The sequence below is a fragment of the Anopheles coluzzii genome, chromosome 2 (genome assembly GCF_943734685.1).
Source record: "Anopheles coluzzii chromosome 2, AcolN3, whole genome shotgun sequence".
NCBI lineage: Eukaryota > Metazoa > Arthropoda > Insecta > Diptera > Culicidae > Anopheles > Anopheles coluzzii.
The window spans coordinates 30,069,344-30,092,506 of NC_064670.1; the positions used below are offsets into that span (position 1 = coordinate 30,069,344).

Sequence of the window (23,163 nt, forward strand, 5' to 3'; positions counted from 1 at the left end):
GCTATGATAACTCCTGGAAAACCCTGTAACGTATAAAATCTCGTTTAAGTATGTAGCAGCGCTTTGAAATTTACCTAACACACACTAAGCTGTAGTGCAACTGTTCCCCAATTGCTATCTTGAGCAATTTAAAGTGAAGCTAATAATCGTTACTTTAGCTCGCCCAATTACCTTCGCCGGGCAACGTTCTCGTAAGAAAACTCGTGAGCCGTATAGAATGCATCAACATTCCTTTGAACTTTTGTACAGCAAAGCGTTATCGAAAGCTGCCACCCACACGATAGTGCAAAAGCATCCTAACTTACGAAGTGCATCCTTACCAAAGTGCTAGGAACAGAGCTAGCCACCCGAAAGGGGCCCGGATGCAGGGCCGAGAAAGAAAGCGGAAACCATTCGTTCTGTCACGTACACGACGACGTCACGACAACTAGAACGACGACGACGGCGGCAAGAAACTAGATAAAGCAATATAACATCGAAGGTTAAGTAAAGTTCCCCGGTGCTCGATGCATACGCCAGAGGGCCAAACGGGGCCAGACTAAGGGGGGGGGGGGGAGGGATTGAAGCTGCATCTAATGAAGATTTTAACTTTTGCTCCAGAAACTTTTCACATCCGACACGATGAAGATAACGGATAAAACCCTTTCGTCCGTAAGTCTCTCTCTCTCTCTCTCACACACACACACACACACACACCCAGACACATACACGTGCTCAGGATGGATGAAATTTAACGAGGTGTTATTTTATGGCATCCGGCATGTGACTATTCCTTCGCGTTCATTCCGGCGTCGCCCTTGGCAACCTCGAACCCGAAGCGCTGCCACCTGACACCGGCTTAATTGTTACTTTAATCTTAATCGCACCGCTGCTGCTGCTGTTACTGCTGCACGTAAGGGTAGGCCACGCTCACTCACCTGCCTGACCATGGGGCGGAGCAGGTGGCAGATGAGCGAAGGAGCACGGTGACGCTGGGAAGAAGAATGAAATAAATATAAATTAGCCAGTAGTGCCGTACCGTAGTTCCGTAGCGCAATGCAATTAAATTGTTAATTTTTGCCTCCCCAACAGACACACACACTCACACACACAGCTCCCATTGCGGGATTGAGAGTTTGTTTTACCGTTCTTTTCATCATAATGTTTACCGAGTGTGCACCTTTTGCATTTTGCACAAACACTCACACACACACACACACACGAAGCGCTCAAATGACTTGAGTGCAGTGGCACAAAAACGTAATGCTCGAGCGCTCGCCTTGCGCGCTACGGAGCATCCGAGAGATAATCAAGCGTAAAAAGTTTCCCTTCCATATACACCCTCTCCCGCTGCCAAGGGGCCGCCGTTGGGAGTTGGCACGGGGCTGGGCTGGGTCTCGGGAACAGGGGGGTGTCGGGAATCGTTAAGATAATTTATGAAGATAATGGTTTGTTGCGGATCTGTGCCGAAGGGAACTGAACATGGCGGTGTAACCTGTAACCGGACCGGAGGTATGCTGCGGGCTGGTGTTTGTTGGAAAGTGTGTTGCGAAAGTATAATGATGCATACAGTAGTGAGCGATTTCCTCCTGGGAGGCTGGTAAGACATTTTGCGTCATAAATGCATAACCAAACAGCCACAGGTTGAAGCTTTAAATGATGTTAAAGTCGTTTCGGTAGGTGCGTCATGCTCTTGGTACTATTTTGTATTTGATACAATTTTTAGCTTCGAAGGTGGCAAGGAGGTAGATCAAGCATAAACAAACATTAAATGAAGAAAGTTATAAATATGTAGGTGTCTCTGGAGCTTTGGAAAGAAAGTACAGTAACGGACTGCAGTACCGCAGCCTGTTGGATGATAATGTTTTCAAATTCATTTCTTGCGGCATTTGCACCATATTATGCTGCATGTGTGAATGAGTTGGAATATTTAAAATATTTTCACCATTTTTCCAACAGTTCCCATTTCTGCCGCTGTTGCTGCAATTTCCAGCGTTGATTCAATACACAGACACATGCACATGCTACATCGTGAAGCGTGATGCAGCATTCACTTTGAGCCGCATATCCAAGCAACCCATTCACACAAAGTGGCACTGCCGCTCGGCGCAGATGTGTTGCGCTGTGCAAAACGGGAGGCGCAATGCATTATTAATGTTGAAATATTACCATAGAGGGCGCCAGGCGCATACCTTTCCACGTAACGCTCGCGTAACGCTATGTACTATTGGACCCGGGGGGTGTACTATTTACGAGGCCCATGTCCAACGGCCTGAGGGGACGGTTTTTGGGAAGTGCAATTGTTTTTTTCTCTATCTCTCTCTCTCTCTCTCTCTCTCTCTCTTTCTCTCTCTCTCTCTCTCACACACACACACACAGTTGATGTCATTTTTCGTGTGAATACTTTCCTGTGCACTGAGCAGCAGCAGAACCGACGAGTAATGGTATTAAGTGTGTGACTGCGTAACGATGGATGAAGCGAAGCGTAACTAAACACTCTCACCGGCTTTCGCAGGAGCTTCCGGTTTGGCTGCAGCGGTTCTGCAACGGTTCTTCTGCATCGTGTGGATCGAAATGAAGTCTGCACATGGTGTTGCATATTTACCCACCGATCACGGGATGCAATCCAATGTGGTGTGCATTTTGAATGAACGGCGGTACAGCTTTTGGGAGGGCTGTTGTACCTTCACGTTTCGGTGGCTCCGGTGGTCTTTGCTTTCTTTCCGCAGTGTGATTGATTTATGTGCCCACGAGTGGTGACCGTCTTGGGGTGGTATGGTGTGGACCGAAAAATCCCCCCCCCCCCCCTCGAGATGACTCAACCGGAAATGGCGGATGTTGCTTTTGATCCGTGTTCAAGTTCCGGAATGGATTGATGTACAACTCGATGGCATCGATCAACCGGAATTGAAGATGGGACTGTGGGACGCTGAAGTGAGCGCCGAGATGAAAGGTCTATTTGTTTGGTAGCTTGTTGGATAAAGTAAAACAACTCCTCCAGGTACATGGCTATCAATTCTAACACAATACTATAAATAGCCAATGGATAGCATGACTCCAAATATGGAGCTTTGTATGGACAGTATGGCAAACGTTTCTCAAATAAGACCCATGCTGCTGCAACAAACAACATTTCGTAGCACTAGTTTTACACTAAAAACTGGCCTAGGTTGCTTAACATATTACACCAAAAGCTCGTAAAGTTCAAGTGTTTTCCCCGTAAGTCTTTTTTGCTCATATTTTATGAGCACGGCTTTGGCTGAAGAATTTAATATCTCTCTGCCGAATAACAAGAACTTTGTGGGTAGGTAGTAGCACCGATAAACAGTTGTGCAACAACAACAACAACAACAACAACGAAAAAGCACACATCAATGTGTTTTTGTTGAAAACGGCAAAGCTATTGCCGCACTGGGCGCATCCAGCGCCTGGCGCCGGAGAAAACAGGTTCATGCAAAATTTAAAGACCATTTCTGAAATCTATTATAAATATATGAGCATGAGTTTGGTGTTGTTGTTCGTTCGAGGTAGCAGCAAGCAAGTAGTTCCCTTCTGCTGCCCTCACAGAAGAAGCGTGAACGATGAATAGAAAATTAGGAATGCGGCCGTAGTCCTTTTGGTCCTCCCGCACAGTGCACAGTAACAATCGGTGAGACGGTAAGCTCGGTAGCGAATGAAGACTGCGGCAAAACGATGCTGCTGCTGGTTAATATTTGAAACTGCATCTGGCCGGTTTCCATCGTTGCTTTACAGCTCTTTATCGTCTCACCTGCTGATTAGAAAAGTTGCTACCACTTATCTCACCCGCACCTGGTTGCCGACTTGAATCGGCTCGAATGTTTGCCCACGTTTTGCTTGGCATCTTCCGAAGAATCCGTCGCCCTTAAGGGGTACCATTCATTCGCACTTGCATTTTCTTCAATCTGATCTGGGAGTTGTGATGGGGGGTGCGTCAGAATGGCCGTCAGAATGGCAAGTACGCACAAAACTTCCACACCACCCAGCTATTAACCAGCTATCGATTGGGGGATTATGAGGGTTGTAGATATTGCCCCGAGACAACAAAGTCGCACTGTTACGGGGGATGATCGTTTCACTGGTGTCAGTGTGTCGCGGCGACGTGGCTGGCAACCGCCCATCGCCCCAGCTAACTATGATCGCACGCAGCACTGTGAGTGTTCTTCTTGGGCAACAACTTTTGTAATTACTTTGGCTGAACGAACGAACGGCTCACTTCGTGTGTTGGCAACATTTGCAGATGCAGACCGAGGGTGATGATGATGATGTAGCGATTGCCCTGGAAGCGATGGTAGCAATGGAAGCGATGTTTTATGGATGCCTCTTGTAATTGCTCGTGACTTTTGGATTGTTTTATGAGGTGCATGAGGTCGTAATGAGGTTGAGGCTTACTAAACTTGGCAAAGCGTTGGCAATGCTGGGTGTGTGTGTGTGTGTGTGTGTGTGTGCTTCACTTGTGTGCTGGGGGGTGCCAGAATTTATTATGAAGTACAGAGCGATTTGTTTTGTTAGAAAGAGAAGCGATCCGTCAGTCGCTTAGTGAAGCCCTTGGTATGGCCACATTGTAAAGGGATGCGTATCGGAAGTGCTTGTGGCTATTGCAGCAAGAATGTAGCACATTTTGAACACAACAATCAATATGCTTGGCCAATGCTTTGGAAAAGATGAAATGTTTTATTTATTTTTTTATGGTGTGTGCTATTACATATTAATTATATTTTAATCAAAAAGTAAACCTTTACAGTTGAAATGAATGGCAAATCCATCATAACTTGATATTTTATTTTTCCTAGGAAAATACTTTATTATTTTACGTAATGGAAAGCTGTCTTTTTGTTAAAATAGTGTACATATGATATCATACATGTATTCGGGATACATCGTGGGATGGGAATAGTGAAAATTACTTCTACAATATCTTATTTTTTGCGTAATTTCATCGTAAGAAATGTATGATTTGGATTGGTGCTAATATTGACTAAAGTACTGTATATGTGAATTTTTACCTTTTTTAAAAAATTAAATCCTGGATCGTAAAATTCATAGTTACAAATATCTTGGTCGCAAATATCTTGGTCGCAAACGTCTTGATCACAAAAGTCTTGGTCGCAAAAGTCATGGTCGCAATAGTCTTGTTCACAAAATGCATGGTCCTACACTTTCGCGTTAGGTCAGTGTTTAGCTGACATGAGCCGAGGTTTAACAAAAAAAAAGCTCGAAGTGGAATTATCGACACTTGATCTTGCAGGCGATAATAGAAACCTAAAAGGGAGTTCCCTTACTGGAGACTTGGGCATTGGGTAAGAAGAAAATATCCAAAAATTAGAAGTCGATTTAAGGGCAATGCTCTACCCTGACGCTCAGAACGAATCTAACTTGCCATGCTCTGAGGAGTTTCAGTTATACTCAAAAGAAGTAATGGGTTTGGTAAATTTGGTTTTGTGGGAATGTGTTTTTGTCCCAATTAAAGGTTATTGATGTGGAGTGAAAATCTATAGACTGTATTGTGAGGTGTTTTTCGTTACGTGCCTGTACTGCGCTTTTAGTGTTTTTGCAAAATAAGGTTTCAACTGTTGTTGGCAAAGTATGGATGCACTCATCGACCTGCGACCACGCTGCGCTTTTAGGGTAAATGCGTTGCTATGCGTTGCTCTGTTTGTCTACTTTGCTGCAGTAACGCTTGCTTTGTTTATTTGTTCCAGGTACGGTCAGAATTTAATAGTTGAACGCTTTTTAGATGGCATGCCTTTTAGTTGACCGCTCGATAGTTGGCTGACAGTTCAATTAAAAAGCATGCGTTTGTATGTAAAAACCGGTTTTTGAAAAATTCACAAAAATCTCATGCCTACTGAGAAAATTTTTTTATGGTAAAATTGGTAAATCATTTTTTGTATGGTAAAACCCAAAGTTTATGTAGACCAGGTGGTCTCGTCCCATACAAATTGACAACTAATTTCGGAAACAAAAAAGCTCCTTTTGACAGAATGGATGAAATGAGTTTCCATAGGAACGGTTCGCTTTTCTTAGCAACACATACGTAGTACACATTGGTGTCCTCATCGACGGCGTTATTTTGATCCAAAATGGATTTTAATTAGTTCAGATTTGGTTTAGCTTACAATAAGAAATATTTTGTGTGTTTTTAAAGGTATTTCAGTGCAAATAATGAAGATTCTAAGATTGATTGTGTATTCGGAAAGTCGCTAGAAAGATTGTTTGGGGAAAAGTTTTGAAAAAGTGACGTTCAAATTTAGTCATAAAAACCCGTCTTTGAGACCACCTGCTCTTCATACACTTTGGTAAAACGTGCCAATTAAAAAGCACATATTCAATAGTTGGCAGGGAATCGAAGTTCAACCAGTGAGTTCTGGGACTGTAGCAGATATGCCATATGGCAGACGAAGGCGCAATGCTGTGACAATCCTTCAGGAAGTAGTGTAAGTGTAGTGTAGTGTAGTTTAGTGTAAGGAAGTACGTATTTTTTTGCAGCTTTTCAAACTAATCTTACACCTGTTTCCATCTACGTTCGAATCTCGTGCCGTTTGCATCGAATCGCAAACCGCCTGCTTCGAATCGCATGCCACTACGATCGAATGCGTGCACCCATGGTTGAATCGCGTGCCAGTACGGTTGAATCGCGTTCCACTATGGTCGAATCATATGCCACTACGATCGAATCGTGTGCCGCTACCATTGGATTTCTGAAAGCAAGAGCATAGTAAACTGTTTGTTTACGTTTGAAAGCTGTTTCCTTCTTCGCCGACGGCATTTCATTTGTAAAATACTAATAAAAGGCAGTTATTCACTGATTACACGTAAAATCCTTGTTATCGACGAATATCGTGGTCCCTTGTTGATGGTAAAATCCTTAAGTTCAACTAATATTCGGTGTTCGTTGTTGATGGTAAAATCCTTGGTTTCAATTAATATTCGTGGGGTTTACCTATAATCAGAGAATAAATCCCTTTTATTAGTATTTTACAAATGAAATGCCGTCGGCGAAGAAGGAAACAGCTTTCAAACGTAAACAAACAGTTTACTATGCTCTTGCTTTCAGAAATCCAATGGTAGCGGCACACGATTCGATCGTAGTGGCATATGATTCGACCATAGTGGAACGCGATTCAACCGTACTGGCACGCGATTCAACCATGGGTGCACGCATTCGATCGTAGTGGCATGCGATTCGAAGCAGGCGGTTTGCGATTCGATGCAAACGGCACGAGATTCGAACGTAGATGGAAACAGGTGTATGTCAATCCCACAGCTAAACAGGCATATAAAAACCAGAAGAAGAGGTGACACTGTTCAAAAAACTGTGTTACATAAAAAGTAGATTAGTATTTTAACAATCCAATATGCGATATACTTACCTGGGCTATGCGTTAAACGAAAATAATTTCGGAAATGGAATCGGTTCAATGAGCACTGGTTTGATGCAACATAATTTGCATAAATGTATCCTCTCCACCATCTTGTCATCTTCTTTATGACACAATCAGTAACATCTGCACTGCTGAAAGCAATCGGTACAGATTGCTCCCTTGTGTGCGTATTAAGAGTGGTATAGGTTTTGGGTAACACTGTTTTCGTAAGCTACCGGATGGGACATTAACCGATGGTTGGAAAAATTGAACGCGCCTCTAATTGCTCCCACGACAAACAACGACACCAATAAGAGTGGAGAGTATCTAATCACCCGCCAGCAGGAAACGGGTGGCATCCGGCACTGCACGGCAGGGGTGCCCGGGGATGTGCCCCCTTTAATCGGTCTCCCGCGGTAGGGACGTTATCGTTTTTTGCCAAATGTCAATTTAGGTTCCACATTTCCCGCCCGAGCACCGGTTTGGAGGGGGGAGTACCCGAGCTCGAGCTAACGAGCCTGTGATGTGCCATAATCGACAAGTTCATTTCATGCTGATGGCTTTCTCGGTTTCCGTCTTCCTGTTTTGTAGTTGGAGGGAGTGCGGGGGATGTTTCTATTCTTCAATACACCAGCATTCCCCGTTTGTCCTACCATGCTGCCGGTAGTTGAGTGCGAATCGCATGCGGCACTGTCGTTATATTTCACCTGATTTTCCACCAACACAATTCTCGACTAGTAGGCTAGTAGAAAAATGATACCCCACTTGTACAGCCATTCGTGACACACACAGGCGCGCGCGTGAACGAGGCACACACGAAGGTGCAAAGAGGGTGTGCAGCAGTTCGAGTCGAGTGGCAATTTGCTCACGCAGCAGTCAACGCATGCTGTGTTTATGTGTATGGTGGTCGCGCTATACAACGGGGTGATGGTGATGGCAAATAAGGGCAGGCGTTAAATTTCACCTTCACGCTATACCCATCATACCGAACTAGATCATTTGACACTTAACCTTGTTTTTGGCCGGGTAGCGTGTTCATGTTACCCCGTACACACGTGTCTTCGCCTTTCCGGGGTGGGGAGAGTGAAAAGAGCGGACGATTCAACACCACACAACGGACATGTTGCTTTCTCGGCATCCAAGCAAACAATGCAACGGTGGAAAGAAAACGTAAGGAGAAATTGAAACACACAAACGGATTTGTCTTTGTTTTGGTGCAAGATGGCCTGTATTTGTTGTTTATTTTTATTCTCTTTTCCTTTCTCCTGAAGTGTGCGATCTCTATTTTTATTTACCTTAACATTTTTTATCCCTTTCCCTTCTCCTGGTTTCCCTTATGTTTATGTGATACTAGTGTGGCTGAGGAAACAAATAAAAAAAATGAACGGATACAATACAGAAAACAGAAAAAAACTCCCTCGTTTTACACTAGTTTTGGAATTGTATGTGCGTGCTCGCACCCAGCGCGTGTGTCTGTAGACGCTTGACGCAATTTCCTTGCCTGTGTGTGTGTTGCGGCGTTAAAACGTATCCATGACAGTGAGGGTAGAGATACAATTTACCACCTGGTTACTTTGTTCTTCTCATTTCCCATACTCTGCCGTGCCGCTCTCGGCCGTGCTGATATCTTCCCGTGGCAACACTTTTATTGACACTTTACACTCTTCACTTTATGCGCTGAAATCAATTTCCATGCATCATTAACCCCGATACTTGTCGCCTGTTTTGGAAGTTCGGCACGGTTGGGAAATGCTACCGAGCCACCTGGCGACACAGGTGCAGTACATTCCGGCCTCGGCGTTCATTCACTCCGGGTGAGTTTCGTAATGCTAGTTTTTGCTTACATTTTATGTTTGAATGTTGTGTTTTTTTGGGTTTTAGTAAAAGGTTAATTTTTGTTTTTGCTACAATGTTTAGCTCCTGCTATTTGACACACTTTATCTTATGTTTTCTTAACATAAAGGCTTCACTTTGGTTGTTTGGGAAAGGGATTAATTTCGATGGTACTGTTTAGCTCAACTGTCCTGTCCTTTTTGTAAGGGCTTGTTGTTTTGTTTTTTCTCTCTGTATTCTATTTTGCGTAATACCAGAATTGCTAAAGGAGTTCTAGTATTTGGTTTGTTGGGCAGGATTTTTTTTTTTGTATGGAAGCATTAGTGTAATATCCCTCCAACCATACAAGACTCTAAACGCGTATTAGAAAAATACAGTTTGATCTAGTTTTGCTAATGCAGTTGTCTCTCTAAAGCTGCTGCATTGAGCAGTGTCTTTAAACTGTGGCTGATGAAGTGAAAGAAGGAGGATCTGCTTTACGTGTTTGTTTTGATACCGAAAATTGTGTTGAAAGTGTTTCAAACTTGTAACGAATTCATTCCTATAAAAAACAATTTTCTGCCCTGTGTTCGCTCACTAACCTTTTTTGGTCACGAAAATAAGTCTCTTTGGTGAGAATTTTGACAATCAATTAAACTTTCTTTTAATGCATCCTTTGATCGCTAGTGCTGCTACTGCTTCTAATTTGGCTTGTGTTTGGCACCCACCTACCTTCCAAAAGTTGTCCCTTGTGCCATTACTAGCCCTTGGGAAAATGCATAACTTTGTTACTTCCACGCGTTACTTCCACGCGTGCCTTTACGCCTAGCCTACGGTAAAAACTTCTTAAATGTGTTAATCGCGCGTAGGGGTTGCTCTGCGCCTCTGGATACTAGGATCTGAGGAAGAGAAAGAGGGGACGATGATTGACGTTTGGGGTTGGTCAAAAGAAAACGGGAAACCAGAAAACTGCTCACTAAAATGCAACTATACCGTTAAATTACAACGAAATGAAGGCAAAAAAAAAAACAAAAAGGGAATCGTGCAGAAACCGCAAGCTGGAAGAGTTTCGCGACGACCTTTAGACCCGATTAGCGTCGGTGGTGATGATTTTATGATGAGAAACAAAAAAAAAAGGAGCAAGGTGACAAAGAACGGGGCACGCAATTGGCTTCCCCGTTCAATACAGTTACGGTACGGTTTCCCAATTTCTCTAACACAAAGTGAGGGAAAAAAGAAGTTTTAAAAATTAAAATCAATCGCCCGTTAACCTTCGCCCGCCAGCGAGGCTTCCGGTGTGTGTGTGTGTCCGCCTGGCCTGGCGCATTCGCTTTACGTTCCGGCGTCCCGGAGGGGGGTGGCGTTACGGCTTTAGGAGCGCGTATCCTTGACGGTAAGATTGAACAGCTTCTGGGCGATAATGGAGTACTCGATGTCAATCGGTTTGGTGTCGTCGTAGAGCGATGGGGCCTCGCACAGGATCGCAAATGTGCCGAATAACGACGCTATCGTGAATAACCATAAAAACAAACGATCCAAAACCATCGCCACAAAGCCCCAGTCTTGGTCTTCCTGTTGTCGTTTGCCGGCGGTCGGGGTGACGTAGTTTTTTTGTTGTTGTCGGTTTAGTTTGGTTTAGTTTCGTGTGGGTGAACCGAAACGGGCGTATTATTAACACACGTTGAATGGCGGGCGCGTGCGGTGACGGTGCAAAAGACGATCAGACACCAAAACACAAAAAAACAACAACCATCATTTATCCCAGCCAAAAGACCAAAAGTAGTTAAGAAAGTTGTTTTGTAGCGTCGCAACAAAATTATTGTTATTTTTTGTTGTAACGATTTGAGACCGAGTTTAGTGTGTTTGTGTGTGTTTGTGTGTATTGGAGTCAGTTGTCGCCGGTTGTTAAGTAGTGGTGTTGCGGCATTCCCGGTCCGCCAGACGCCGGTCAGTGTTTGGTGGGTTTTGCGGTCAAAAGTTGTGTTCCGGTACCGCCCGGTAAGCCCAAGATCCGGTCCAGTCCGGTCAGTTGGTGAGTTTTATTTTCGTTTACCGATATAGTGGTGATTTTCGAAATTCCATTATTCGAATTCCACAGCCGAATGTTGCAGGGAGCCGAAACAATGGCAGCAGTTAGAAGAAGAATGGTATTAGAGAAAGAGAGAGAGAGAGAGAGAGAGAGAGAGAGTGAGAGAGAGAGAGAAGGAAAAAAAACAATCATCATTAGCATTGGTATACGCCGGACGGAGTAAGGCAACAAAGTAAAATGTAACGCTTTTTCCCGAAGGTTTTGATCCCATCCCTCTCCCATCCCCATGCCTTTCCAGTACAAGGGCTTTGCTACATCAGGTCAGTGGAAAAAGCTTACGGGTAGCTTGTACCCGCAGGCGGGCCTGGTGCCCTTGTGCAAAATTCAATGACACTAACGATGGTGGCGGTAAATGAATGGGTGGATATAAATTTTCTCCCGATAATGGACTCGCAATAGAAAGACCGGAAAGAATGTGTAATGTTTTTTTTCTTTTGGTACGTTTGCCAGTAGGAAGGGAACAGCGACGAAATACAAAGAAGTGCAAGAGCAGACTGTAGGACAGGAAAAACACAACGAACATTTGCGCAGCATCGATAGGGCATGGGAGCTCGAAAGCCCCAAGGATTAGTGAAGTTGATTCTCCAAAACTGAAGGCTTTTTTGGTTTTTGTCGATGGAGAGCGGGGAAGGGGGGTGCTGTTACACTTTCAAGATGGCAAGATGGTCAGATTTGCTCTTCACTGGTTGGTTGGCAGGGTTTGCCGGCAATGCCCAATATTGGACGGCGGTGCCGCTGCTTTGCTAGCGTGTGATTATACGCCTATTTGTGGTTTTACGCAAAAAGAGCATAATCGTGTGAGGGAAGCAAAGCAAAGACAATTAGTGGTTCGATTTCAGCCTGATTGAAATCTGTCATTTGTGGTCAGTGTGGTTTGCGTGTGCGGGCTCTGATGCGTGTTTGAGGGGAGGGAGTGATCTGCTTTGCCTTTAAAAGAATTCAAGAATTGAAAGAAACGTCGATGGTAAAACATATGATTTTGAGACCGGAGAGACAGCATAAAAACCACAAATGATACATTTCAGTTTAATTATGAAAGCCTCTCTTTAACACTAAATTTCTTAATTTCTGGCTCATCCGTTCAAAACTAATTTTCTATTTTTTTCTCTAAAAATTTCCATTGGCATGAAACCAACCAAAAGTAAATTAAATAAACTCCATCTCCCTCCATTTTGCACGTCGTTAAAACCCCGGTTTAATGACACTTGACACGGAACGGAATAAGGGTATACCCACCGCATTGAACTCGTCCTGCCGCTGCATATGGTGCTGGATGAACATCACGTTGTGGATCGCCTTCTCCAGCTCGAACGGGTACTTCTTTCTCGGCGCCACATCGCTGAGCGACTCGTCCAGGCCCGACATCACCGAGGGCAGCCCATTGTAGCCGCCCAGCCCGCTCAGCCCACCGCCCAGCGCACCAACTAGCCCACTGAACCTGAAGCGAGCGAGAGAGAGAGAGAGAGAGAGAGAGAGAGAGAGAGAGAGAGAGAGAGAGAGAGAGAGAGAGAGAGAGAGAAAATAAAGAGAGTCGATATTGCGATTGACTAATTAAAGGAAAGGAACTCCACACCAATGGAAAACGAGGAAACTCCCCATTTCGCCTGCGCCTCGGCATTGATCATAATCTTCGCGCTGGGACGCTGGGGTTCTAAGTATTCTTGCACGCTGAACGGTTCTCCAACCCGTCCCGTAGGGGGAATAAAAGAGTAATTGCCATCGATATGGCGTGTTCTTTTATTGAAGCTCCCTTCCATTCCCATTTCTTTTGCTGTTACGACGGGATTGCCCTACAATTTCGCTACACAATGGCCGCGTAAGAGGATATCTCAATTCATTCTTGAGGCGCTCTTGGGTGGGATGGTCCATGGGTAGTGGGTATGGATGAAAATATGGCCGAGGATTAATTATCGCGTTAGTGGCAATTGTGTCGATATCTCGAAAGATCGGAACTGGTGAAGCATTCCCATCGATGGTACAAAGCGGAACGGAATGACTATGGTCGATGAAGGAAAAAGAGAGAGAAAGAGAGAGCTTTGTCGGATTTTGTTCCGCACCCTGGTGTACACCCCGGTGGCTGATATGTATTGTTCACCGAGATCACCACTGTAGCGTGCAAAATGTTCTGTTCAGGGCAGTATGATAAGTCTTGGACACGAACAGGTATATGGCCTGGTCCCGTTCCAACACCGGTACTAAAAGCAATCTTTAATCTCACTAGTATAACAATATATTCTACGCTTCCGCTATTCGTTCTCATCGAATAATCCGCCCGGGATTACAGCAGTGCGGAGTAGAAGCAATCATCACGCTTGTCTTGTCGTGGCTGGTCGTGCAAAAATACGTACCGATTAGTGGCGGTGGTTGAGTGCAGCCCGTTGCAACCGCCCGGCCGGCCCTGCATGTGCCGGATCGAGTCCGGGCTGGAGCCGCCGGAATTCGGCTGCATCTGCGAGTGGGCGGCTAGGGCAGCGCCGAACTTGCTCTTGCTAATTTTGATGCCGTAGTTGATTTTGTTTGCTGCTAGCTCCTGTCGAGGTGAAGGATGTGGTAGTGGCGGTAAAGGGAAAGATGGTAGACAGTTATTTAAGTAAATAATCTAATCGAAGGTAAAATATTTCAGCCTTAATTTTGAAAGGTATAACACAATAAATATTGATGTTTAAACGTAACAAAACGACCAAAGCATATCATTTGTAGATGGACTAGAATGAGCTAACAAATACATAAATTAACTTATAAAGTCTACACCAAACTCATATTAATTATTATCATTAATTTTCAAATTTAACTCTCCCAACATTGTTTTTGAGGGGCGATAAATAGTTTTGACATTGCTTACTGGGTATAGTCGTATCAATAAGTTACATATTTGACAACAGCTAGTGGCTATGCTATTCTCCTACAGTGCTATTCTTCAGCAAACAACGTGTTGTAAAATGGGAAAATAAATTTATATTACTTAATTAATTAATTAAATAATAAATTCTTTTTTATAAAAGCATGAGCTCCAAAAACTTATTGAACCATCTTAAGTTTAAAATCCAAACATGATAATGATAAAATGTATTTAAAACCCATCAATTTGGAACTTATATGTATCTTGGGAAGAAATAATATTGCCCATCATTGGATGCATACAACTCGGGCAAACAAAGATATAATAAAAAAAACTAAATTCATTATTTTTTTCAAGCAACTCATAATTACTTCTTGCAGGTCCATTAAGATACGAAATGAAAAAAAAACTCTATTCCGCAACTATTTAGAAGGTTTTGTAAAATACATCACTAAATCGTATGATTTCGTCGCGCGTTACATCAACAAACCAACGAATAGCCGAACGTATAAGTTATCTAAATTGTTGAGAAAGGCAACATTCTATCTATTACAAAAAAATGTGTCCTATATAGAAAAAAAAACCAAAATCAACAAGATCACTTAAAGAACCTTAATGCAATAACACAACGATTAACCCTCAATCGATTGCATTAAATCTTTCCATCCCAGCTCATAGTGTGAAGAAGACGAAAGACGAACTCGAACAAAACGGGATAATCACTAAAAATGAAAGTGTTTTTAAGGCAACCGATTGAAACAGGGCTAGAGAAAAAAACGGTATGTAATTAGGAATATATAACCGCATGCCCCCCAGTACACCACAGACCAAGCAGATCGCCCCCCCCCCCCCGCCCCAGCGCACTCACCTTGAGCAAATCGTTCGGCACTCGCATCAGCAGCAGCTTGGGCAGGCGCAATATAAAGAACTTCCGGACCCAGGGTGCCATCTTGTGTGTGCTCGGCTTCCGGTAGTGTATGTTAAGGATAATGATGGTGATCACGACGCTCAGCCCGACCAGTATCATCGTGAACAGCAGGTACTTGCCGAGCAGGGGCAGGGCGAGCGAGGTCGACGGGATGATTTCCGATATCAGCAGAAAGAACATGGTCTGCGATAGCAGGATGCTGATGCATAATGCAATTTTTTCGCCCGAATCGGCCGGCAGATAGAACACCAGCACGGACAGGTAGGAGATGCCGACACACGGGATGATCAGGTTCACCGTGTAGAACAGCGTCTTGCGTCGTAATGTGATGTTGAAGAATATATCTGGCGGGTGCGGAAAAGAAGTGTGAACAAAAACTGCTCAACTCAAAAGTGTGTTTGAGTGTGTGTGTGTTTGTATGTGTGCGAAAGGTCGTGCCCAATCTATGGCCAGTCAATGGGCAGCATTTATGGGGACACTGGGGACATTCTGCTGCACCACACCGGTCTGTGCAATGTGTGGCAAGGTAAGATACGGTGCGGCGCGACAGGGATTCGATCGATGGTTATTGCTTGCACCGAACCTGACATCGGTGTGCCATTTTACAGGTGCAGTATGGGCAGCAAAAAGAAGGCAAAGAAGACGATAAAAAATACCACCCACACACGGTGACAGAATGTGCAGCTAAATGCGTCCGGTCGAGCGAGACGACAGTTTGATGAAGAAAATAGTTAGCGGGTGATGGTCGCATGGGATGGGTCCGGGTGCTGAACCTTAACTAACGGTATGACTTTGTCCCCGCCATTGTTCTGGTCACGAGGGTTTTTTGTGTGTGTGTGTGTGGCTTCACTTACCCGGGTACGGTTCGGCACAGCAGGGATAGTACTTCTCGTGGCGCTCGGCTGGCACGCCAAGAATGTCCCATTCCACGCTCGGATAGTACTCGCGTAAATCGATTCCAATCTTCACCATGTTGTCGCTGTTGTTCAGTTGATTTTTATGCTTCAGGTCAATCTGTGCCCCCCGGTAACGGTACCAATCGGAGGTAAAAAAGAGAAATAGGAAGAGAGAGAGAGAGAGAAAAAGAGGAAACACTTGGACATGAGTAACATTGCAGATTTATGGGCGCTGCCTGAATCGGAAGCTGCACGCTTGCCGCATTGGCTTTGCGGTCCATCGGTGGGCGAGCGGTGGGCGCAGCCGAACAATGCAATGACAATTTCAATGCGCTACCAATCACTTGATTGTACCGACGGGACGAAACGATAAAATAATGGCTACGGGTGTGTATGTAAGGTGTAGCACGTAGCTGCCGTTTGCTGCCAACCGCCATGCGATGCGGTGTGGCTTTGTGTTAACGATTTAGAACCTTGCTTCTGGAGCTGCTGGAGCTGCTAGAGATGGTTGGTTTTTGTTTTGTTTTGTTTGTAAAGAAGTGTTTAAAGTGTTCAGTACCATTACAACACTTTGCACATTGCAGGTAGGGGATAACTTTAAGCTGTTAAAGCAGTTTATTCAGAGTGACACAGCAAGTTAGACAAGTTGGGGAAATTAGGTTGAATAAGAATTTCCTAGTTTTCATAGAAAAGTAGCTATTTTTTTAGGAAATCATGTTATTGTAAAATTGAAAAAAAAACATGTATTTTTACAGCATGTGAATTATGCTGTTATTTATTTGGTAAAGTTATTGACGCATTAAAAGCAGTCATCTGCATGAGACTTTTATAATATGATGCAATCAAGCCCTTGCCATTTTTTTTTTTTGCAATTTATAAACATTCTAATCGAAACATTTTTTTTTTTTTTGTTCGAGCCTCTTTGGTTTACTATGATTTTATGATTGAATACTTTAATACAGTCAATCACGGAGATGACGCTCGTATTCATATAAAAAGACGGAATAACGGAAATGTTGACACGTCTGTATGTTGACATAAGAGTTATAACAAGTGCGAGATAATGATAAAGGCAGGTACGCTTATCGATTAAAACGATAAACTGATCGACGGTGCCATTAAACACCGAACAGAGTTAGAGAGAGAAACAGAGATAAAAGAAATGTTCGGAGCGGTTAGGGTTCGCGCGCCAGGTCATCGATCGAAGATTGAGAATCGGGACAGCGCGCGCTGATTCCTAACCAAATAAGGTCATGCAACCAGAAGCAGAAAATCCACCAAAGGGACAAGTCGCAGATTTGTAAAAAAGTGTGAATATTTTAAATTAGTCGAACAATATACTTTTTTAAGTTCACGCTCAACAACCGACTTGGTAACGCTTTCACAGGAAATGAGTATTACAAAACAGTGTAGCTAATTCGTGTATACAATGCACTATCATGTGTTTTTTTGTAATGAAGGTAAAATTACCTTACCGATTAAGTTTTTTTAGTTAATAATGTTAAAATAACCTGTTTTACACCCTTGAAACACATTACTTTAATATATTGATAGGATAATTTTCAATTATGCTGGAATATTCCTCAAATGAAGCGTGAAATAAGCTTAATGATAATCTTTACGGTCATATTCTCGATGAGATAGATTTACTATCACATTAATTTAAACATAAAATCTTTTTTTTCGTTCATCAGCCAATGCGATCAATCCAATGCTGGTAGTGTAACGAATAAAACCATATTGTACTTCCACAATTATGACAAAAAAGTACGCAGTGAAGTGATCTAAACTTTTAATTACTTATGTCAATCATGAAAAAGCAAGAGCAGGTTGTTCGTTTCATTACATCACATAAGCAAAGCAAATGTAATAAAACTTGAATGTTTCTGAAATGCATTGTATTGACTTCCAAGCATCAAAAGCGTGCAGCTGCATGTTTAACCACAAATTTGCGTATGATCCTTCGCTATTGCGCTGCTTCTAACTTCTTCAACAATCTCCAATAGCTCAGCAACTAAGCTCAAGCTCAAGAAAAGCTTCCCATTCCTGAAATTAGTTTATTAAAAGCAATACATCAGCGTCAAGTTGTAGTACCGAACATTCCGCACTGTATCCATCACTTATCCGTGCATCTCGCTGCACTTCAACGTTGGCAGCTGCAGCTGGTATAAAGCTGGTACGAAGCTCTCTAACATGTAGCACTGTTTGCTCAATGTGTGTACATTGCCGCCAGGTTCGGCGTCGAGTGCTACGTAAAACAAATACACGCTGCCACTGCCACTGGCAAGGTGCAAACACATGTGCATGTGGCAGTGCCGTGCCGTGCCGCCGAGCGCATCTTATCGTAATTGACTGCAGCTCCTGCTGATTGGCCATCCCGGTGAACGGCACTCACCGGGTGCTCTGCCGTTCCGTACGATGACATACGCAAGACAAACATTCGATCGCAAACGATTGCACTCAATCAACTGTCAACTGTGTGGCCGCACGTTAGCGAAAGGTTAGTGAGTAGCATTAACCTTCATCTCTGCTCGAGATTCCCATCGAATCAATAAACGTCCCGGGAATCGGTTCGGCTTCACCTTTACACCCCCCTCCCCCTCCCCAAACGAGCTGCCCCGACGGAATAGTGGAAGCAAGGAGATGAAGTGAAGTGAAAGCAATCACTACCACACACCGACCGAGGTGATTGATCGATGAAAAAGCGAACCCTTGGTGGGCCAACGAGGAGTTGTGTGGCCGTTCGGTGCTGCTGCTGCTGCTCAAGAAGGCTTACCAGTGGAGGGGTTTTTTTTCACCAACTCCACTCGTCAAGTGTGCTGATGACTGCTGCTGCTGCTGCTGATGCTGCCGCTCGGGACACTCGAGGTGGCGTGTTCATCGTGCCCAAAACGGATCATCCAAAAGGGATATCTTGAGCTGCAATTTATTTTATCTACACTCTATCCCCCTCTCTCTCTCTTTCTCTCTGTGCCCGAAAAAAACCGGTGGCATTGTATGCCAAGCCGGTCCACAGACAGTGTGCCATTTGCCACCTTACGGGTGCCTCGCAGGGGCAGCAGCAGCACCATCAGCACAGTTAGCTTCGAATTTATATTCAATTTACCGAGTGTCGTAAATTTTTATGTTCCATTTCATCTTCACTTTTATTTGTTTTACATGGTCCAATCTTGTGAGGTTGTGAGGCGAGGGCATGGCCTTTTTTCGGGCGGGCAGCATCGCTGCCTTCCGCTCCACCCGGTTTCGGTTCGGTTAAGGAGAAGCGCGCGTTTCAATCTCTCCGCAATCAGAGAGAGAGAGAGCGGGTGGAACGGAAGTGAACGAGAAAGTGGGCTCTTCTTGTGTCTGCTTCTTGGTTTCGTTACGAAGGAGAGAAAGGCTTTTACACACACAAAAAGAAGCAAAATACCCCAAATACAGCCATGCTAAGGGGGAATGCTGGTCAGGTTGCGAATAAACGCAACATAAAGAAATCGAACCGGTCGTATGTGTGTGTGTGTGTGTGTGTGTGCGTCCTATCTTAGGCCATAAGTCCTACGTTCTAGGAATGGGGGTTTCCATTCTTTAACTGACTTCCCAGGGACATGGCAGTAGGTTCGGTTTTGAGCATCATCCCCTTCCTTTGCGCAAGTAAGCGTTCCCAAGCGCCGCCGTCGTTTCACCGAAAGGCTAAGAAGCTTCCCGTAGGAAAGAAAGGATATGCCGGTAAAAAAAGGAAACATCCTAAAAGAACCTTAGAAAAGCAAGCAAAAACACAGAAAGAAAAAAATCTGAAAATCAAGAGAATCGCTATCCAATCTTTCCCTCAAAAAAAAAAGGAAATAAAATGATGCACAACAGAGCGAGCTTTTGCCCAGGGCTAGGAATGGGGCTTGGGTGGCAGAAAAGCGTTCGAAAAGAATGTGGGATTTCGGTGCTTCCCAACCCCTTCGCTCGCACCATTTTGTTCACCGGGGGTTCGGTTCAGTTCCTTCTCAATAACTCTTAAAAAGGGCACTCACTGTCTGCCCCGCACACACACACACACACACACATACACACACACACACACACACACACACACACACACACACACACACACAAACACTCACACGCTCAACTCTATTTCACACTAAACAGTTTTACACTGTTGCAGTGTTTTAGACCTTTCGAAAAGCGATACGCTGTCCGCTGCGCTGTGTGTATGTGTGATCCTCATTCTCTGTCCCTGCTCTTCCCATCCATTTTCGAGGGCTTTTGAGGCACATTAGTGCGGTGCGAGGTTTTTCACAGGGGCAGCAGGATTCGGCTGAAAGGACATTGTGTTTTTCTTGCGCGCACACTTTACGACCAACCACCACGCTCAAAAGCGTGCATCCCTTTTTTTTTCGAGCTTTCCACCACTTGAGGTTGGATGGTGGAAATGGGGGAGAGGGAGAGTTTGGGGAGGAAACAGCGGAAAAGGAAGTATGTGGGGATTGGAGCAAAAAAAAAAAAAAACAAACAGGAACAGGAGAAGAGTACAGAAAAATCTCCGGAATTAAGTAACAAAAAAAGGGAAAGGACCTTTCCCTTTGATTCTCACACACGCACACACACACACACATACACACGTGGTTTGTACCTCCCGGGGCAAAGGATTGTGAAATTATGCGTGCGAGGGTTTTGCGCTCGTCCGATTTCGATGTCACTGTGCTGTCGGTTCGGTGTGGGGTTGTTGAAAGGGGAGCGTTTGAGAAATTTCGGCCCCAACGGAGGTCATTCTTATCGTTGTCAAGTTGTCAATGATACGTTCGCCGGCCATTGGGAACCGGCCCGAGCTTGGGAGGTCGTATCACCGGCCATGTTTATGTTGATGAGAAAAAGTGTGTGTGTGCGTGTGTGATTTTTATTTTCACATTCACCCCGCCCTGGTGTTGTGCTGCATTATCGGACAACAACTTCTTGCGTCCTTTATTTTTGTGTATCATTTTTCAACCCGTTATCTTGTCTGGACCATGCTTTTGGATGTGAGCTTTCCGTTGCCTGTGTGTGTTTGCGTGTGTGACAGAGTGTGATGGATTGCGGGAATATTTTATCGCTTTTAAGCCAGCTAGCAGATTATTGGGGCTCTTGCGTGTCGATTGTGTGGCTGCATTTGTTGTTCCGTGGCCCGGACTCTGGTGCGCCGAGGGACCAAAAGCAATCCAAGCAAATAAAAACAAAAAGGATATTCAATTTTCTAACAACCACGTAGTATGACACTTTTCATTATTTGTGCACCCGTGGCTGTCATTAATATTGCTTTGTGGTGGGATTTATCGCAATGGCCACGTGTTCTGCTGCTGCTGCGTGCGATTGATACAAATTGATGATGACATGTTTTTCGATTGATTGACTTTTTTGCTGCTGTTTTTGTTGCTATTGGTTAGCTGCACTCCTATGAAAGAGCATGAAAAATTCCCTTGGTGCTGGAAACTGCCAAAGGAAAAGGGGTTTATATTGGGGGGTGGATTTTCTTTCAGCATTATGCCACCTTCCTCACAAAACACAAATCAAGGGAAAAGAAGGGAACGAGCAGCAGGGAAGTGATTTGTTTGCACAAATAGACACACAAAAGGGTGCCGCCGCGTGTGCCAAATAGCGGGCACGACGCTTTGGCTGCGCGATAAACTGTGCGATTTCGAATGTGTTTTGATTCGATCGCGCTCGGGCGGATTGTGCTCAGGAGGAGAAACTGTCCCCTCTGTACCTGTCGCGGGCAACCTTCACGCCAAACAAATCGGCAAACCTGCCTTCCATTCCATTGGCAGCGGGCGGTTATAAGATGCTGCCAACACCGTCCGAGCACCTTTGCGGGGCGGGTTTTTGAAGGGACGGCCATAAATGTATATTGTGTTCGGGTACCGTATGCTTTCCATCCCTGAGCGAAGGGAAGCGATGGCATAACTTTCCTTCTAGCCATGCCATTGCCAAACGAGTCCGGGGGGAGGGGGGGGGGTAACATAGCTTTCGGCACCGTTGCGTGCCACCCGGCCTCACCCCTACTCCCCTTCATCCCCGGGAATGACCTTTGGCATTCCTCAGCAGCGACGCGCTTCCCGCTCCAATCTCTGGACTCTTTCACACACCGAATGGGAACCAATTTCCATGCATACAAATATGAAATTATGAAAATCGCCGTCACCACCACCAAACAATATCCGCCCTATACTGTGGGAGGGTGGCCAAAACGGGAAAGCGAAGCAGAGACAGAAAGATAGAGAGAGAGAAAGAGAGTGAGCGCGCGCACTGTTGGGAAAGGCACGCATACGAACGCTTGCACGAAGGAATTCGAGCATTCAGCAATGAGATCACATTCCGCTGGTGTGTCGGCTAGAAGGGGAGGGAGGGTGGTGGGGGGGGAGGGGGTGGTAGTGTGAGCAAGAGAACGTTACACAATTTTGGGCACTGGCCCTTTGCCGGGGAAGAGAGCGTAGCGAGCGGGACTCTCTGGTGACGTGAGGGTGGAGATCCGGAAATCATAAAGTTTCATGAATATGAAACGGCGCCTTTATCTTAGTAGCTTGCCACTACGCCCCTCCCCTCCCCCACACACTGCCATATCGGCCATCAACGGCATCGCAGCACGCTGGAATGGCACGCCCGGGCCCCGGCAAGTTATGTTTCGGCGCGTCTCGTGCGCGGTTTGTGCGAGCGATAAGGGTGCATGGGTGTGTCAACACACTGCTGCGAATGTGATGCTGCTTGGAATGGGTGAAGCCACCAGGCTTGTGGTCCCGTCTCGCCCAGTGGGCTCTGATAACAACGATCACCGACGGGCTGGCCGGCCGGCCGGTCAGGCTGTTGGACCGTGGGGGTTCGATTCGCATTTCGCATTCTAACAAATCAAGACAAATCGCGTGAGGTTCGAGGTTTTGAGGGAAGCTGAGAAGTACTCAGCTGGCAAATTGGATTTGGAATGATTTCCAATAATCCATGCCGGATCGGTGTCCGGGTTTTGTGACACATTCCAAACGGTTGTCGCTTTCGCTTGGGGCGTTGTTTTGGGATGCGCGCGCGCGTGCGGCGGTCCTTTAGCTAAGGTTTAACGGATGGGATGAATTATTAACAGACCGAACAACACGGATGGGAGCTGAAAACGGGTCGTGAAACACACACACACAGACAAGAGCGACAAGATCGATGAAGGTCTGGTCTGCGTTTGGGAAGAGAGTATCGTTAAATTTGATCAAATAAGACACACACGCACTCACCGAGCATTTTGACGTTACTTATGC

At 44.9% G+C, this 23,163-nt stretch overlaps 1 protein-coding gene across 1 annotated transcript in view; it reads right to left on the reverse strand.

Moving 5' to 3' along the window:
- Nucleotides 1–8,548: 8,548 nt before the first annotated feature.
- The window catches only part of LOC120949668 (acetylcholine receptor subunit alpha-like 2), a 43,312-nt gene continuing 28,697 nt past the window's right edge, over nucleotides 8,549–23,163 (reverse strand). The window contains exons 5-9 of the mRNA XM_040367089.2: nucleotides 15,884–16,043; nucleotides 14,970–15,373; nucleotides 13,611–13,792; nucleotides 12,499–12,700; nucleotides 8,549–10,745 (exon numbers count right to left, since the gene is read on the reverse strand). Coding sequence (XP_040223023.1) covers nucleotides 10,545–10,745; nucleotides 12,499–12,700; nucleotides 13,611–13,792; nucleotides 14,970–15,373; nucleotides 15,884–16,043 — 1,149 coding nt within the window. The 3' untranslated portion in view covers nucleotides 8,549–10,544. The remainder of the gene's footprint in view (nucleotides 10,746–12,498; nucleotides 12,701–13,610; nucleotides 13,793–14,969; nucleotides 15,374–15,883; nucleotides 16,044–23,163) is intronic.